The sequence below is a fragment of the Nyctereutes procyonoides genome, unplaced genomic scaffold, assembly GCF_905146905.1.
Source record: "Nyctereutes procyonoides isolate TBG_1078 unplaced genomic scaffold, NYPRO_anot_genome, whole genome shotgun sequence".
Lineage (NCBI taxonomy): Eukaryota > Metazoa > Chordata > Mammalia > Carnivora > Canidae > Nyctereutes > Nyctereutes procyonoides.
In genome coordinates this window covers 35261655-35279463 of record NW_026575044.1, presented here as the reverse complement: position 1 = coordinate 35279463, position 17809 = coordinate 35261655, and the positions used below count along the sequence as shown (strand labels likewise).

Below are 17809 nucleotides of genomic sequence, written 5' to 3'. Positions count from 1 at the left end.
ACAAAAGATAGTTTCTGACTCCTGAAAATAGCTTTCTAGCAATTTATATATAAGTAAACCTGCAATTTAGAAGAGGGAATTTTGCCCTGTAATTTGTGAAGCAAATGAAGAATTGTTCTCCTTTTTTTTAAGTTGTGTTTTCTTCTTTACTAAAGACTCAGTTACCTATGCTTTGTTTTTTATCTTTCCTCTAATATTATAAAATAATCTGAATGATCTGTACTTTGTATTTTGTCCAATTTTCATCCTGCTTCTTCTTTAACATGTTCAAAATTTGGTCAGTGCTCTCTTTAAAAGAATATTGTGTGTGTGTGTGTGTGTGTGTGTGTGTGTGTGTTTAGTTCCTCAACAGATTACTTTCAGTTGGTTATCTTGGAGCCTGATCTTGTTTGAATATTTGTTTAGCAACCAGTGCCAGGTTCTTTCTTCCTTTTCCTCCACAGTCATAAGATTTTGATGGTAATTGAACATTCTTCCTCTTCTGAAGAAGCTTAAGGACCCATGAAGTAATATTTTATTTTGACTTGGTTATTATTTTTTTTTCATGAATACCCATTTGACACTCACCTGCCTTCATGAAATGATGCTCCTTCATGCATTTATTTTCTAGTTTTAATGTCTTATTTATCTGCCTTTTGATAGGGCATTTTCATGAGTATATAGTTTAGTACACACATACTAAATAATACCTTATAGGCTTGGATATTCTGAGTTAATTATGATAAAAAACTGTACAGCAAAATAATACTTTCAGTTTTTTTGTTTTCAGTTGAAAACCTGAATAGAACAAATGCTGACCCTCTCCTTTTTTTTTCAATTTCAAGTTTTTATTTAAATTCAAGTTAACATATATGGTAAAATTGGTGTAATACTCAGTGCTCATCAAAACAAGGGCCCTCCTTAACACCCATCACCCATTTAGCCCATTCCCCCACCTATCTTCCCTTCATCAACCCTCAGTTTGTTCTCTAGGTAAGAGTCTCTTATGGTTTGCTTCCCCCCTCTCTTCTTTTTCTAACTCTTATCTGTTTTGTTTCTTAAATTCCACATGAGTGAAATCATGTGGTATTCATCTTTCTCTAACATATTTCACTTAGCATAATACATTCTAGCTCCATCCATGTCATTGCAAATGGCAAGATTTCATTCTTTTTTATGGCTAAGTAATATTTCTTGTTACACACCTATACACACACCCCATATCCTCTTTATTCATTCAGCAGTTGATGGACATTTGGATTCTTTCCATAGTTTAGCTGTTGTTGATAATGCTCCATTTGAATCTGTTTTTAGCCATTCTGACAAGTGTAAGGTAGTATTGCATCATGGTTTTGATTTGTATTTCCCTGATGATGAGTTATGTTGAGCATCTTTTCGTGTCTATCAGCCATCTCTCTGTCTTCCTTGGAAAAATGTCTGTTCACGTCTTCTGTCCTTTTTTAACTGAATTACTTGTTTTTTGGGTGTTGAGTTTGATAACTTCTTTATAGATTTTGGATACTAAACTTTTATTACATATGTCATTGCAAATATCTTCTCCCATTCCATCAGTTGCCTTTTAATTTTGTTGATTGTTTCCTTCGCTGTGTAGAAGCTTTTTATCTTTATGAAGTCTCTATGGTTCATATTTACTTTTGTTTCCCTTGCCTCCAAAACATGTCTAGTAAGAAGTTGCTACAGCCAAAGTCAAAAAGGTTGTTGCTGCCTGTGTTCTCCTCTGGGATTTTGATGGCTTCCTGTCTCACATTTAGGTCTTTCATCCATTTTGAATTTATTTTTATGTGTAAGAAAGTGGTCCCAGTTCATTCTTCTGCATGTCACTGTCCAATTTTCCCAACACCATTTGTTATCTTTTTTCCATTGGATACTCTTTCCTACTTTGTTGAAGACCATATAGTTGTGGGTCCATTTCTGGGTTTTCTGTTCTATTCCATTGATCTATGTCAGTTTTTGTGCCAGTAACATAATGTCTTGATCACTATAGCTTTGTAATATACCTTGATGTCTGGAATTGTGATGCCTCTGATTTTGCTTTCTTTTTCAAGATTGCTTTGGCTATTGGGGCTCCTTTGTGGTTCCATGCAAACTTTGTATGGTTTGTTCCTTCTAGATCTGTGAAAAATGCTGATGTTTTCTAAAGCTCTTAACGCATGTCTTCCTTAGTAAAAGAAAGAGGGGGAGATGAATACATGTATAATTTTAATTTTCATATTCTATTATAGTAATTAATATATACTTTTCAATGTGGTTGTGAGCATTAATTTTTAAGGAAGTAGTTTGTAAATCATACAGCATTGAACTGTTTCCTATGAAACACAAAAACTGTCTTTATTTTCAAGTAATTTTTCTTTTAATCTAAAAAGATTGATTATAGTTTGGCCAATTTCTCTCCAATTTACTGTGCAATATATTTTTTAGGCATTTCTCACCTGTGATTAACAATAAATTAAGCTCTAGATGCCTTTCTTTTCTTGTTTTTCTTCTATTCTATACTTCTTCCTTATTTAAATTCTGCCTCTTCTGTTTATAGATTCAGGACTAAAGAGTTTGTTGGAGTAAAGAGATCAGGAAATGATATGCTTTTGGCTATTAGGGGAATCTTTTATACTGTAACTTCTTTGATGAAGAACATAGAAGTAGGATTAGTGATCAATTTTTTATCCCTTCTGAGCATGCCTGTGCGTAACCATACTTTTTTTTTTTTTCCATCTTCTAGTTACAACAGTTGGAGCTTGCGCAGATACAGCATAGAGATGCTAACCTCACAGCTCTTGCAGCCATTGGACCAAGAAAGAAGAGACCACTAGAATCTGGGTCTGGAAGTGAGGTATTAAAGTCATGTTTGTTATTTTATTTTTCATGCCAAGATAGCAAGTCAGAAGGATGCAAAGGTATATAGATAGTTTACCCTCTCTATCATGCTTGTGCTGCCAAATGCTTATTAAAATTCTCCTTTTCCTGTTTTGTAAAATCTTCATTTTCCTTGGTTTTTAGGATATATATCACCTTGAACTACTCCTTCCTGCTGATTACCTATTTTACACCTCCTCCTGTTCTCCATCTCTAGTCATACTAAGTCTCATTATCTCAATATTTTATTGAGATTCTTTCTTTCCAGGGGTCTTCCTGCTGTGTATCTAAATATCACTCATCTCTTAAGCTCAAATTTACCCTCTTTATTTATTTCATGAACCCCAACTGTTCATTTCCTCATTGACTTCTTGTCTCAGTACATAATGTGTGTGCATGGCAAATTATTCACTGTTCCTTATATGACGCATATTTTTTCTTTGTAAGACTTTAAATTTTTTGAACAAGACTCTAATTCTATCTATTGGTATTCCTCCACAGAATCAGGCACTTATATACGCAATAAAAATCAATTGTTTGATTAGCACCAAGGAAGGATCTTACATCTCTAGAGCAAATATTTGATGTAATGGTAGATTTACAGATCTATCATCAGGATGAGATAGAGGTATGGTAAGAGCCCTGAGATAGGGTCAGCAATAAGAGTCAAGGCTCATCTGTAAAATTGCGGTGTAAAATTTAAATGTGCTTTGAGACAAATTCCTCTCTAGCATTGACCCTGAACACTGACAGTTCCTGAATGAATGATAATAATCCCAATAGAAGGATTTAAAAGAATCAGTTGTTTTTCATTATAAATGTAGTGAATGCGATGTGTTCGCATCCCCCCCAAAACCACAGTATAAAAACGTTTGAAAAATAAATGCTTCCTCCACAGACTTCTAGTCCCCCATCTCTTGTTCAAGCAGATGTCTCCATTATTAAGATTTTAACATAGCCTTCCAGAAATTTGTTATGAATATGGACATGTATCTCATAGGTGTTCACAAATCCATGTTTGATTTTGTTTTTACTTAACTAGGACCAAACTATAGTTATTGGTTTGGGTTTTTTTTTTTTTTTTTTTTTACATTAAAATTGTTTTGTACCTGCTACAAACAGCTACAAACATGTTACTTTTGAAACCTTTGCCCACCCATGCCTGGAACAGAGTTTTCCAAAACTTGGGCCCTTTGTGGCTTCATTCCCCTGCCTGGGCAGCTGTTCTTCCTGTAACTCAGTCCCCTGTTCTCCAGGCACTGTGGGGCCTGCAAATTGTAGCAAATGGTGTTGGCATTTAGGCCTCTATGACAATCAGGTCCCTGGTGACCTGGAAAGCAGCAATGAAGGAACTTAGCTGAATCTTCTCATTGGTGCCAACAGAAAGTCTGTACTCTATGTCTGCCACTTTGGTCAATAACTGAAGATGGAAAATCAACTCTGTCCACAAACAAGTGTATTTTTGTTAGAATATCATGTAGTGCCAACCCATTCAGCATTTTAAACTCTGCAATATTTCTGTAAGCTGTAGTGAAGTCCTTTTTTTTTTTTTTTAAGATTTTATTTATCCATCTGACAGAGGGAGAGGGCAAGCAGGAGGAGGGGCAGTCAGAGAGGAATAAGCAGACTCCACACCAATCGTGGAGCCCAATATCAGGCTCAGTCCCAGGACCCTGAGATCATGACGTGAGGCAAAACCAAGAGCCAGACACTTAACTGAGCTACCCAGGTGCCCAATAATTTTAAGTGTTTTTTTTTTTCTTTATGTTTCAATCTGAGAAAGGTCATAGATTAGGGATCAGGGGAAATGTATTCTTGGTACTCAAATAGATATAAAATCAGTTTATATCTACTGGAGTTAAAATGCAAAATTACTGATTTTTAAATTTCAAAACAGATATGTGTGTCCTGACTTGTATATAAATATATTGAATAGTATGTTTGCTTGGTGTTTCTTTAGTTTTGAGAATTTGGGTATGTATACTTTCCCCTGTATTTCTTGAACTCTAAGCTTAGATAGTTGTCAGATTTTACTGTATTATATAACAGCCAGTACTTTAAGTAATACTAACGTAAACTAAAAATACCCATTTTAACGAGCTGCTGACATTTTAGTATGATCCGTATTTTGAAATAAGTTAAAGACTACTTTTTTGTTGATTTTTATTTGTGTTTTAACTTTAAAGGCAATTTTCTTTAAAAAATGTGAAACTGGAGAGAAGCCTATTTTATGTTCTTTTGATGTTTAAGTTTATTGCTCATTTATTTGCCCTTCCAATAACTTAAATTGCATGAATCAGGACTGTTTAATACCCTTTTTTTTTATTCATTTGTTTTACTCCCTCACAAATAACACAAAAATGACATATGATACATTTTTATTTTTAATATTCTATTACCTTGGAAACCGAGGCTTTACATTCTGTATGCTAGATTTACCTGTTAGATTTAAATTTCTTAGAATAAGCATATAATCCCAGAGGGGAGTGAGGTAGAGTCTGGTTCTTTGAAGAGTAACTCCTTAGTTCAGATGCAGTTTCTTGTCTACACTAAAAGTTCAGAAAAGTTTGTTGGTAATAAATCAAAAGTAATAATAAATTTAGAGAAATTAGTTTTAGACTTTTGTCCTTTGGTACTTTTTTCTGTTATGTAAAATCAAAATTGTCTCTTATCCTTAAAAAGATTTATTTGTGCAATTTATATATTAAACTGGCCTCTTATAGATTTGATATTCTCAGGAGTCTTGAACAAGTTGAATAGCGTCAGCTACTATCTGCTTCTGTTACCCTGGCAAAGAGCAACAAGTACCAAATATCACTTTGGATCAAATATTTGTTGACATTAAAAAATAAACCTGGTGACATTAAAAACAGAGGAAAATAGTTAAAATTTACTACTTGGGAGTACTTGAATTTGTCCTTAATTTACTGCTATAGTTTGAAGTTTTATGTATGTGGTGTGCTGTGCGTACGTGTATGTGTGTGTATGAAATTAGCTTTTAAATTAATAATAGGCTATATAGGGACACTTTGGTGTCTGAGTTGGTTAAGTGTCTACCTTAGCTCAGGTTCTGGGATTGAGCCCCACATCGGGCTCCCTTCTTAGTGGAGAGCAGACTTCTCCCTCTCCTATTACCTCTCCCCATGCTTGTGCACATGCACACACCCGTGTTCTCTCTCTGTAAAATAAATAAAATCTTTTTTAAAAAATAGACTGTACAGATACTTACACAGTAAATTAGGACCCACTTTAAGATTTAGTGTTTGCATGTTTGTATTGTTTATGTGTATTGCTTAAGTGATGTGTTTGGGGTCCTTTGGAATATTAAAACATTAATAACTTTATTTCCTGTATTAATTTTAGATCCTTGAATTAGAAAAGATCTTTTTTCCTATTAGCAATATTTTTAGATAGTTCATGTAGCTTATCAATGATCCGACATTCATAACAATATTTCTCAATTTTTGTTGAATATAAAGATAGGTTTTATTTTGACTTTATAACATATATTAAAAAATCACATCATTATACATAAAAGCACTTTTGGAGCTATGAAAGTAAAAGTTTTGGAACATCTGCATGCAGTTTTACTTACAGTGCTTTTTTTATAAACATAAATGAAGACTCCTGAGTATATTAATTATTCACTTGGCTTGAAATGGTGATATTTCTTTGTTTTTTAAATTTAATTTAAATTCAATTAATTAACGTATAGTATATTATTAGTTTCAGAAATAGAGTTCAGTGATTCATCAGTCTTCTGTAACACCCAGTGCTCATTACATCGCGTGCTCTCCTTAATGTCCATCACCCAACTACCCTGTGCTGATTTTTTTTTTAATTAAGTGGTTATTGTACCACATCAGTTACATGGTGCTTCTAGTATTGATGTGTCTGGTATATATTACTTAAAATAGTGTTCATTTGCTAACCAGAATAAAAACATTATCCAGTAGAGAGTATATTCTCTTTCTGTCAAGAAGCGCAGGATAGAGCCCTACCCTGTAAGATTTTTAACTCTTGAAATAAGAGGAGAAGGGACTTTTATGAAACTTTGCTTAGCAACAAATTAGAAAATTTGAAATCAAAATTAAGGTTATTGACATGAAAGTACACAGGCTTAATCTTTATGTTCTTGAGGAGCACAGGTAGTGCCATTCTTCATCCCTTTTCTTTTTTGCCAGGCTCCAGGGAAACCATAACTTTCTGAAGTGTGTATTGTTATCTTTTGTCACTGACTTAGTACATATTTTAAAAATACTTATCGTCATCTAACATTTTCTATAAATGTCACATAAATTCACTGGAATTTAGAGTATGTTATTACTGTAGATAAAGAAACAGCTCATATTTTGAGATCTTTTTTTTAAATGTTATTTAGTTCACACTTCTATAAACAAATCTGCTGCTTTTTCATAAATAACTTAAACATAAATCTAAATTACAGTTGAATCTTTTAAATTTTCCCGAGATTTAAAGGTTGACTCTTTGTCAGCTATGTTTAGGGACTTCTTGTGAAATATGTTGAATTGCACATTATGGGTTTATCTTTCCCTCTTCCCAAATTTCCCGTAAATGTTAGTAAAGGAGTGGAAAACATAAATACACAAGAATAAAGAAGAGAGGAGAAAACAGTAGTAAGAGTATTTAGTAGTATATGAGTTAAAATTGCCTACAGACTAGAGGCATTCTTTCTGAAAAAAGTAACTAACCAAGAAAAGAGGTTTTAAATATTAATATTAACTTTTAAATATGAACATATCAGTGAGAATAGCCACATGTAAGGAGACCTCTTACATAAAAGATTAAGAGGAGAATCTGGAAGAAAAGGCACAAAGCAGTGGGAAACTGGAAAAAAATTTAAAAAGCAGCAGAATGTGTTGCAACCATGAAACAAGAATAGAAAGCTGTTTTTAACAAGGACTGGAAAAAATGAAAAACCTCTTGGAAATTGAAAGTATGAAAGCAGAAATAAATGATAGAAGGGTTAGAAGTTAAAACTTAGGATCAATCCAAACAAGTATTTAAAAAAAGAAAAAGAGACATAGATGGTATGATGGATTTGTATTATGTCAAATTTACTAAGCTGGAGGTGCATGTCCCAGAATTCCTTTTCTTGCATAGCTCCTGGTTACTGTGAGCAGTGAGGCATTTATTTTGATTTTGCAAGGTGGAAGTGAAACTACAGCCATACTCATTTTCAGAAGGTTGCTGTGGACACTGGAAACTCTTGCAGTTCACAAATGTTATTGGCATGGGAGAGCCACAGGGCTCCTCAGCTTCCCCTATATCCTCTCTCTTGGCTTCTCCAAACCTTGGGCCAGGCCTACCACCAGAGTCAACAGCTGAACATAAACTGACCAGGTTCATAATTACTTAGGGCCAAATCTCTGTTATAAAACCCATATTCTGTATCATTCTTGTGTTCTCTGTTCAAATGCTGATTGATACATCTGTATCATAAGTAGTTGTAAAGGAACAGTAATGTAATGATGGGTTCCTAAATTAGTTCTAGGTTTTCCAGAATGGGTTCTTGAGTCTAATTAGGTCCAAAAGTATTTAATGGCCCTATTTTAAGTGTCAGAGGAGACACTGGTGATCCATGGCGTACTGTAGCAAAATAGTTATTTTATCAGCTATAGACTGTAATAATCAAGTGCCCATAGAAGGTAAGGCTTTCAGAGGCCAAGTATCTACTGCCACAGAACATTTTAACATGAAAATAAGAATAATAGTTCCCTTCAAAGTACACTGGGGAATTTAGGGAAAGAAAGGCTTTTAGATTCTGAGCTCAGAGTCCACATAAGGGAGTAAAGCCCCTGTGATTGCTCTAAAAGAAACCCTTATCTCTTGTAGCCAAGGGCAGAGATTTCTGAAAACTAAACCCAAAGTCTAATCCTGCAGGTGTCTGAGTTACAATACAAATTGAATTTCTAGTTTTGTAGTCTCTTGTGTTAAGGTTACATTGGGAAAGAATGGAAAACTAAAAGTTGGGGTGGGTAATAATGGGTAGATTCCAGTGAAGGTACCTTGGACTCCCTAGGTCTGCCTAGCCACCTTTACCAGTCATGTCTCTGTCTGAGGGCGGTCAGTCTCCTGAGGAATCTGTAATGGCTTCCCCTAAGGTTGTAGCCTTTTATTCAGAGACTGCTGATCTCCTTCTGGACCTACTCTCACCATTTCTAATTGCTTTTATACCTCTGCAACCCCACTTCCAACAGTCCCAGAGCATGAGGGATGTACCTACTAGGTGTTACCCATGAGGAAGTGTGAATAATTTTGCCTGTTATTACCTGGGGAATGCTGTGGGAAGAATAGAGCAGAAGGCATATAAAATTGGATCAGGGTGATGGTATTGATAAGGGCTCATAAGCAAATATTCCAGATTGAAGGTACTAGGTCAGAGGGCTATGAATGGCTCTAACAGTTTGCTTCATTGATTGAAAACTAAACCAAAAAGTGGCCTAAACTACGTAAAGTTGAAGATAGATGCTAGAACTTTATTTTTATACTGTAGAGGAACTTATCCAAATATTTAAGGAGATTAAAATGCTGGAGTAGGTTTTTCTTTTTTTAAAGATTTTGTTTATTTATTTGAGAAAGAAAAAGAGAGTACAGCAGGGGGGAGGAGCAGAGGGAAAGGGAGGAGCAGACTGCCTGCTGAGCAGGGATCCCAACCTGGGGCTCCATCCTAAGACCCCAGGATCATGACCTGAGTTGAAAGCAGATGCTTAACGTACTGAGCCTCCCAGGCACCCTGAATGGATTTTTCATTTAAAAACAGGGGATCCCTGGGTGGCTCAGCGGTTTGGCGCCTGCCTTTGACCCAAGGCGTGATCCTGGAGTCCCGGGATCGAGTCCCGCATTGGGCTCCCGGCATGGAGCCTGCTTCTCCCTCCTCCTGTGTCTCTGCCTCTTTCTCTCTCTCTCTCTCTCTGTCTATCATAAATAAATAAATAAATAAATCTCAAAAAAATAAAAATAAAAAAAATAAATAAAAACAACAATGGGATCCCTGGGTAGCTCAGCGGTTGAGCGTCTGCCTTCGGCTCAGGGTGTGATCATGGAGTCCTGGGATCGAGTCCCACATCAGGCTCCCTGCATGGAGCCTGCTTCTCCCTCTGCCGGTGTCTCTGCCTCTCTCTGTGTCTCTCATGAATAAATAAAATCTTTAAAACAACAACAACAACAAAAACAACCACACACGTCCCCTGGGTTGGTCTAGGGAATACTCCTTTTCTCAGGACTCTGAGAAATACATTCATGAGGAGAGCCACAACAGCCTTCAAGATCTATGTTGGCTGTTTTTTTTTTTTTTAAGCCATTAATGAAAGGACAATTTGCCATCAAATTAGGATCCTTGAATTCATCAGAAATAATGGAATCCCAGGTGAGAGAGACAAGTACTGGCACTTAATTGCAGGAAACAAAGGAAGAAGGTGTGGTTACTGTAATGGTCAGTGAAACCAAAGCAGTAATCAGAGAAGTCCGAGTTGCAGAGATTTTTGACATGGGATAGTTGCTCATAGTTTCCATACAACTAAATAGATGGGAAAGCTTGTGAATTATTCATTGATTTCCATAAACAGAAGAGCTCTAGACCCTGGGGAACAAAAGTATGACTTGGATGATCTTAATAAAGAGTTTATAGCTCCTCAGCCCATCCCTAGACTTAAGCCACACAGATCCAAGAACCTTTAAATGAAGGGAAAGCCAGGTCCTGGCGTACAGCCAAAATTTATGCTGTTGATCGTCTTCTAGGCTTCCCCCAAAGACCTGTGACTATTTATTAAAGTAATGGACATTGGAGAATGATAAATAATTAGGCTTTGGAGGGATTGCTGAATATTGGGTCAGAATGTTATGAATTCTAGAATACCCAAACACCACTGTTTTCTATCAGTCAGTGGAGTTTTGGCTTAGGGCCACCTAACAGTGAGCCCAATGTGGTTGTTTCCATATTCTTGGAATGCATAATTAGAATTCAACAGAGATCCCACTTTAGTTTACTGACTTGTGGAAGTGAGGGAAAGTCATTTGAAAGCTACTAGAGTTTTATCTACCTACCAAGATAGTACACTATTACCTAGAGGGATTACAGAACTACCATTAAGAATTTGAAAGATGCAGAAGTGTTAAATCCGATCACATCCCTATTCAACTCATCTATTTGGCATTGAAGAAGACAAATGGGTCTTGAAGAATGATGGTGAGTTATTATAAACTTAATCAGGTGGTGGCTTCAACTGCATTTGTGCCAGGCAGGGTTTTGTTGCTGAAACGAGTCCATGCAACCCCTAGCAGTTGGTATGCAAATATTGATCTGGCATATGCTTTTTTTCCTATATATTTATTAGTAAAACCCATCAGAATTTGTTTGCTTTCAACTGGTGGGGTCAGTAATATATCTCCACTAACTTATCTCAGAACTCTCTTGAGCTTTCTGTCATAAGCTAGTCTACAAGGACCTGGAAAACCTCTCCCACAGGACATTATGCTGATCCATCATATTGATACCATGCCGATTTGCTCTGGTGAGCTGGATGTAACAATTCCTATTGACATTTTGGTAAGGTGCATATATGTCAGAGGATGAGGAAAATTCCCACAAAAATTCAGGTGCCTGTTACCTCGGTGAACTTTCTAGGAGTCCAATGGTTTGGATTATGTTGGGGTATCTCTTCCAAGGTAACAAAAACAAAAACCTCTGCTATATCTAGTTGACTTCTCTCATCACAAAGAAAGGGGCACATTTGGATTTTAAAGGGAACATCTACCTCATTTGACCTGAAATGGAGACTGTCCCCCTTCCACAAACCTTTCTCTACTCATAAGCTCTGAAGCCTACCTCTTTTACCTAGTGCCTGGAATCTATTCTGTCTGCTTTCTCTATTTTATATTCAGTGGGTTCTTTTCTGTCAATGCCTCTTGGGTCCCTTTATTGTTCCTGTCACTTATACCTTTTGATTCCTCAGATTGGTGATTTCATTAAAAAGTGCCTCTATAAAGTAAATTTTCATATTTAAAATTTTTGTTTTCATCAAGATAGAAAATATAGAGAAGGAAATTAAGCTATCCACATCCTATCACATTTTTACAAAATTCACAGTATAGAAATATTGGTAGCTTACTTTTTTACTTAATGATATCATATATACCTCTTATCTATGTCATTAAATGTTTTTCTACAAATGTCATTGGCATACTATAATTTATCCATTTCTCATTGGAGATGTTTTAATTTCTAATATAATGCTGTATGAGCCTATTTATAATTAAATCTTTGACCATGGGTTTTGTTTTTTTTTCTTCCAGAAATAGAGCTGCAAGGTCAAATGAGTGTTTATTAAACTTCCTTTTAAGTATCTACTGCCAATTGCTGTCCACCAAAATTGAACTAGTTTATATTTCCAACCAGCAATATATGAAAGCGTATGTTTATTAGTATCTCTATCAGTACTGGATATTGTTATTTTAAAACCTTTTTTTTTTTTAAAGATTTTATTTGTTTGAGAGAGAGAGAGGGGAGCAAGGGAGGGGCACAGGGAGAGAGAGAAGCCGACTACCCGCTGTGCAGGGAACCAGGCATGGAACTTGATCCCAATACTCCAGGATCACAACCTGAGCAGGAGGCAGATGCTTAACCAACTGAGACACCCAGGAGCCCCTGTTATTTTAAAACCTCAATGCCATTTGTTATGTATTAGTTTTTGGTTAATCTTCTTTCTATTCTCTATTTAGAAGAGATGGCATTTGTATTTACTTATTCATTTATTTAGTCACCCAACTGTGCTAGGTACAGTGGTGAGAATAGAACTAGGTCTCAGCTTGCTTGGAATTTATAATCTAAAAAAGTTACAGTTTTCTTTATGGCAGCTATGCTGGCTACATACACACTACTATGACCTAGTCTGCCTTACAACTGAGCGTGATTAGGAAAGAACTTGGAGTTTGTGATACGGAACACCAATGATGAACCTTATTAGCAGGGTGGGCCTTTTTTTTAGCAGTTAGCCATGGATACTTGTGGTTAAACTGGAAATTAGAATAATGTATATAAAATTACAAGTTATCTGTGAAGAGTTTCAGTGAACCTTTAAGATTCCCATGTCTTTTCCTCAGATATTGTTAAATTCCTCTGCATCATTAAGTATTTTGGTCACCATTCCTCCCAGGGCAAATAATGTTTTAAATGTAATATTTGAGGCTTTCTAAGTATTTTCTTTCCCTTCCAAGCACTTTAATTATAGTTAGCATAATAATTGGCTTATGCTAAGAGAGATTATTTTTTTAACTTATCAAACTGTAAGATGATTCCTGTAAATTGTCAGGCTCCTAAGAAACAGTTTTTAAAAGTGTGCCTATATGCATACTGCTTCTGTAATTTACACTAGTATTACCCTCCTTAGATTTCTTGTAGTAGTCTCACATCACCAGTTATACTGTTATGCTTATTCCCTACTGTGCTAGTAGCTTTCTGTTTCAGCCTTGTATGAAGCTATTTGGTTCCAACTTTAGTGACTGTGCAAAGCAAGAATTGCCTGTCTATTGTAGGGCTGCCTATAATAAATATCAGGCCTTAGAGGGTTTTCCAAAGTGATAGATGATTGCTAATTAACAACAAACTAATGTTTATGGGAAAAGTGGTTGGTAATTCCTTTGCTAAGCATATCTTTCCATAGTTTAAATGACAGTTAATTTCTCTGTGAAATTCTCCTAAAGTAGATGCTCAAATTGTCAATAAATGTTACCAGTGAAAACCTAGGTTTTCTTGAAAAGCAATACATCTGCCTTAGGTATTATAACAGTACTTTCTGATAACATTTAGAGTATATTGTTGAATTCCTGTTTATGTATTTTTCCCAAGAATTCCATAGAGTATTGAAAACAGTAAGTCTAAGTTGCTTTCAGAATGTTTATTTGAACTTGTTTGGCTTACCAGATTGTGCCAATCTTTCAGATATAATTCATATACCATAAAATTTTAAAGTATACAGTTCAGTAGTTTTTAGTATATTCCCATGACTATGCAGCTGTCTCCATTTAACCCCAAAACATTTTCATCATTCCAAAAAGAAACTCCATAACCATTAGCAGTCACTCCCTCCCAGCCCTTTGCAACCACCAATCTGCTTTGTGGTTGTAAGAATTTGCCTATTCTGGACATTCAGTAAATGGAATTATATAATATGTGGCCTTTTATGTCTAGCCCCTTGACTTCACATGATGTTTTCAAGATCCATCCACGTTGTAGCATGTATCAGTACTTCATTCCTGCTTATGGCTGAATAATACTCCATTATCCATAAGTTGTATGGATACACCATATTTTGTTTATCCATTTATCAGTTGATTGTTTCTGTACTTGGCTATTATAAACAATGCTGTTATGAACATTCATACTCAAATTTTATTTCTTTTGTATGTATTCCTAGGAGTGGAATTGCTGGGTCGTGTGATAACTGATTTTTTTAAGATTTTATTTGAGAGAGAGAGAGTGAGAGCATGAGGGGCGCAGGGAAGAGGGACAGAGAGAGGGGGAGAAGCAGACTCACTACTGAGCACAGAGCCCCATGAGGGGCTTAATCCCAGGACCCTGGGATTATAACCTGAGCCAAAGGCAGGCTTAACCAACTGAGCCACCCAGGTGCCCTATGTTGACTTTTTGAGAAACTGTCAAACTGCCTAACATAGCACTTGTACCATTTTACATTCCTACTTGCAATGCATAAGGGTTCCCATTTATCCACATAATGGTCAGCAGTTGTTACTACCTGTTTTTTGGTTTTATTTTGTTGTTGTTTTTTTAATAGTCATTCCAGTGGGTGTAAAGTAGATCTCATTATGATTTTGTTTTGTAATTCTCTGATGACTAATATTTTGGATATCTTTTCATTTCCCTGTTGGTCATTTGTATGTTTACTTTGTAGAAATGAAGTCTAGTCAATCTATCTTCTTCTTTCCTTGCTTTTGCTTTAGGTGTCCTATCCAAGAAATCATTGCCCAAATCAGTGTTACAGGATTTGTATCTAAGAATGTTACAGTTTTAGCTCATACATTTACATCTTTGATCCTTTCAAGAGTTCATTTTTGTATGTATCGTGTGAGATGGGTTCAAATTCATTCTTTTGGTGTAGATATCCAGTTGTCCTGGCACAATATTTTGTAAAGACCATCCTTTCCCATTGAATGGTCTTAACACCCTTGTTGAAAATAAATTAATCATAAATGTATGGGTTTATATCTGGACTTTCTAGTCTATTGATGTATATATCTTTTCTATCCTTTTTTTTTTTAATCTTTTCTATCCTTATACAAACACCACAGTGTCTTGACTACTATAGCTTTGCAGGAATTTTTGAAGTCAGAAAGTGATTTTTTTCCAACTTGACTTTCTTGTTTTCAAGATGTTTTGGCTATTCTGGGTCATTTAAGTTTACATTTGTATCTTAGGATCATTTTGTCAATATCTGCAAAAAAAGGTAACTGGAATTCTGATACAGATTACATTGGATTTATAGATAAATTTGAATAGTACTTCTATGGGGGAAAGTAAGAAAGAGAATGAGAATCTCAAGCAGGCTTCATGTCCAGTGCAGAGCCCATTGCAGGGCTTGATCTCACAACCCCGAGATCATGACCTGAGCCGAAATCAAGAGTCGGCCACTTAACTGAGAGAGAAGTAACCATGTTCCTTCGGGGGAAGTCTTGAGGAGGGAATAACTTTTAAAACTTCAGATGAACTTTCCACTTGTTTTTGAGATCAAGGTGTAATTTATTTACAATAAGATATGCTGGTTTTGGGGTGCCTGGGTGGCTAAGTCGATTGAGAGTCTGCTTTTGGCTCGGGTCATGATTCCAGGATGCTGAAATTGAGCCCTGAGTTGGCCTCTCTGTTCTCCCTTTGCCCCACCCCCCTGCTTATGCTCGCTTGTGCTCTCTCAAATAAATAAAATCTTTAAAAAAAAAATACTGGTTTTAATTATAACCACCATCCCAAATCAAAATACAAAACATTTCTGTGATCCCAGAAAGTTCTGTCATGCCTTTTTTAGTCATGACCACCTCCTTCCAACCTTTATTCCACAGTTACTGTGATCTAATTTCCGTTACCGTAGCTTAGTCATGCCTGTTTTAGAACTTTGTGTAATTGGGAATCATGTGGTAATATACTTTTTTTGTTTTTAAATTTTCACTCTGCATATATGTTTTTAAGATTTTTCACATTGCACATGTCAGTACATTCCTTTTCAGTGCTGAGTAGTATTCCATTGTAATAAACGCTCCATAATTTGTTCATTTATTGGACACTTGGGCTTTTTCTAATTTTTGACAAGTATAAATAAAGCTGCTATGAACATCCCTGTAAAAGTCATTTTGTGGACATATGTTTTCATTTCTCTTGAATAAATACTGTTAAATCATAAGACAGACTGGTAGCAGTGGGAGTCCCCTGCCAGCCTCCAACTTCACAGCGGTGCCTGCCTATGCGCACTACATGGGGTATCCCCATATGCCCAGCGTGGATCCTCACGGGCCATCGCTGGGGGTCTGGGGTTCACCCTATAGCCCCTCTCGAGAAGACTGGAATGTGTACCCTGGGCCATCCGGTACAGTGGGCACGGTGCCTATGAACGACATGATCTCGAACCCTTCCGCTTTTGGCTGTCAGGAATACAGCAACTTGGGCCCTGTGGGCGGGGGAAGCACCAGTGGAAGCCTGCCAGCCCCAGCCAGCAGGTTGCTGTTCCCCATAGATGCCGAAGCTGCAGATGCCAGTTCTCCCAACAGAAGCCGCCACAGCCCCATGCATGGATGTGAAAGACCGTGCAGGTGACTGGGAAAACCAGGACAAAAGAAAAGTATCGTGTGGTTTACACCGATGATCAAAGATTGGAGCTAGAGAAGGAATTCCACTGCAACAGATACATCATCATTCGGAGAAAATCAGAACTGGCAGTCAACCTGGGCCTTTCTGAAAGGTGAAAATCTGGTTTCAGAATTGCAGAGCCAAGGAGAAAAAGATGATAAGAAAGAAAATCTCCCAGTTTGAGAACAGTGGAAGCTCAGTACAAAGTAATTCTGGCTCCATCAGCCCTGGGGAATTACCTCCAACCAACCTTTTTTTTACCACCTCATCTGCTGTTCATAGATTTCAGCCTATTGAGATACAAAGAAAGGCAAAGAGAAATGGAAAACCCCCTATCCCTTAGCATTGTCTTCTTGGTCTCTAAGATATCAGCAGGGGAGTAAGGACAGGATGTAATTTCTCCTAAGGCAGTATTCAGAACAAATGGATGTGGAATGGTTGAAGAGGTCACTTACTGTTAGAAACCATCCTCAGAAAACTCTTATCATATGCTATGTTATATGGCGGTCACTTAGGAACTTGATGGTAAACTATACAATTGAAAGCTACAATCACAGGCCTTTGCAACTCTATTCACAATTTTGGAAACTTATTTATGAACAAATTATAAAAAACAGTTCAGGCAGAAGGCACATTTGTGTATATGTACTTGTGTTATTTGATGCTGGGTGTATTCTTTTATGCTATCTGGAGGGGAAGAGTTAAGCAGAAATTTATCCAGCTGTAGCTACCTTTGCAAGTGATTAATTCAAAAGCTAACGGCATTTTCATAACAAGACAAATGTTTAAAAATCAGTAGGAGATGATTCTGAATCCATTACCACTGATTAATAAAAATAATAAATAGAAAAAAAATCATAGATATATGGTTAATTTTATAACGAATTTTAAACCGTTTTTCAAATGGTTGTGCCATTTCACACTCCCTTTAGCAGTGTACTTTTATTTTCATGATAGTATATTCTAGAAGGACAGAACGTTTTAACTTTGAGGTATAACTTACCATTTTCTTTTATAGTTACTGCTTTCTATTTCCTAAAAAAAAAAAAAATATGTACCCATAATTTTGAAGATGTTTTTGCTAGAAGC

The 17809-nt window shown here is 36.3% G+C and overlaps 2 protein-coding genes across 3 annotated transcripts in view; both read left to right on the top strand.

Annotated features, from left to right (window-relative positions):
- The window catches only part of TAF4B (TATA-box binding protein associated factor 4b), a 125085-nt gene that overhangs the window by 93895 nt on the left and 13381 nt on the right, over positions 1 to 17809 (top strand). For both annotated transcript variants that reach the window (XM_055324443.1, XM_055324442.1), the window contains one exon: positions 2717 to 2827. In XM_055324443.1, coding sequence (XP_055180418.1) covers positions 2717 to 2827 — 111 coding nt within the window. The remainder of the gene's footprint in view (positions 1 to 2716; positions 2828 to 17809) is intronic.
- CDX4 (caudal type homeobox 4) lies at positions 11369 to 17063 on the top strand. The gene is given in 4 exon segments (XM_055324331.1): positions 11369 to 11419; positions 16283 to 16655; positions 16658 to 16831; positions 16834 to 17063. Coding segments are annotated over 4 exon segments (828 nt in total).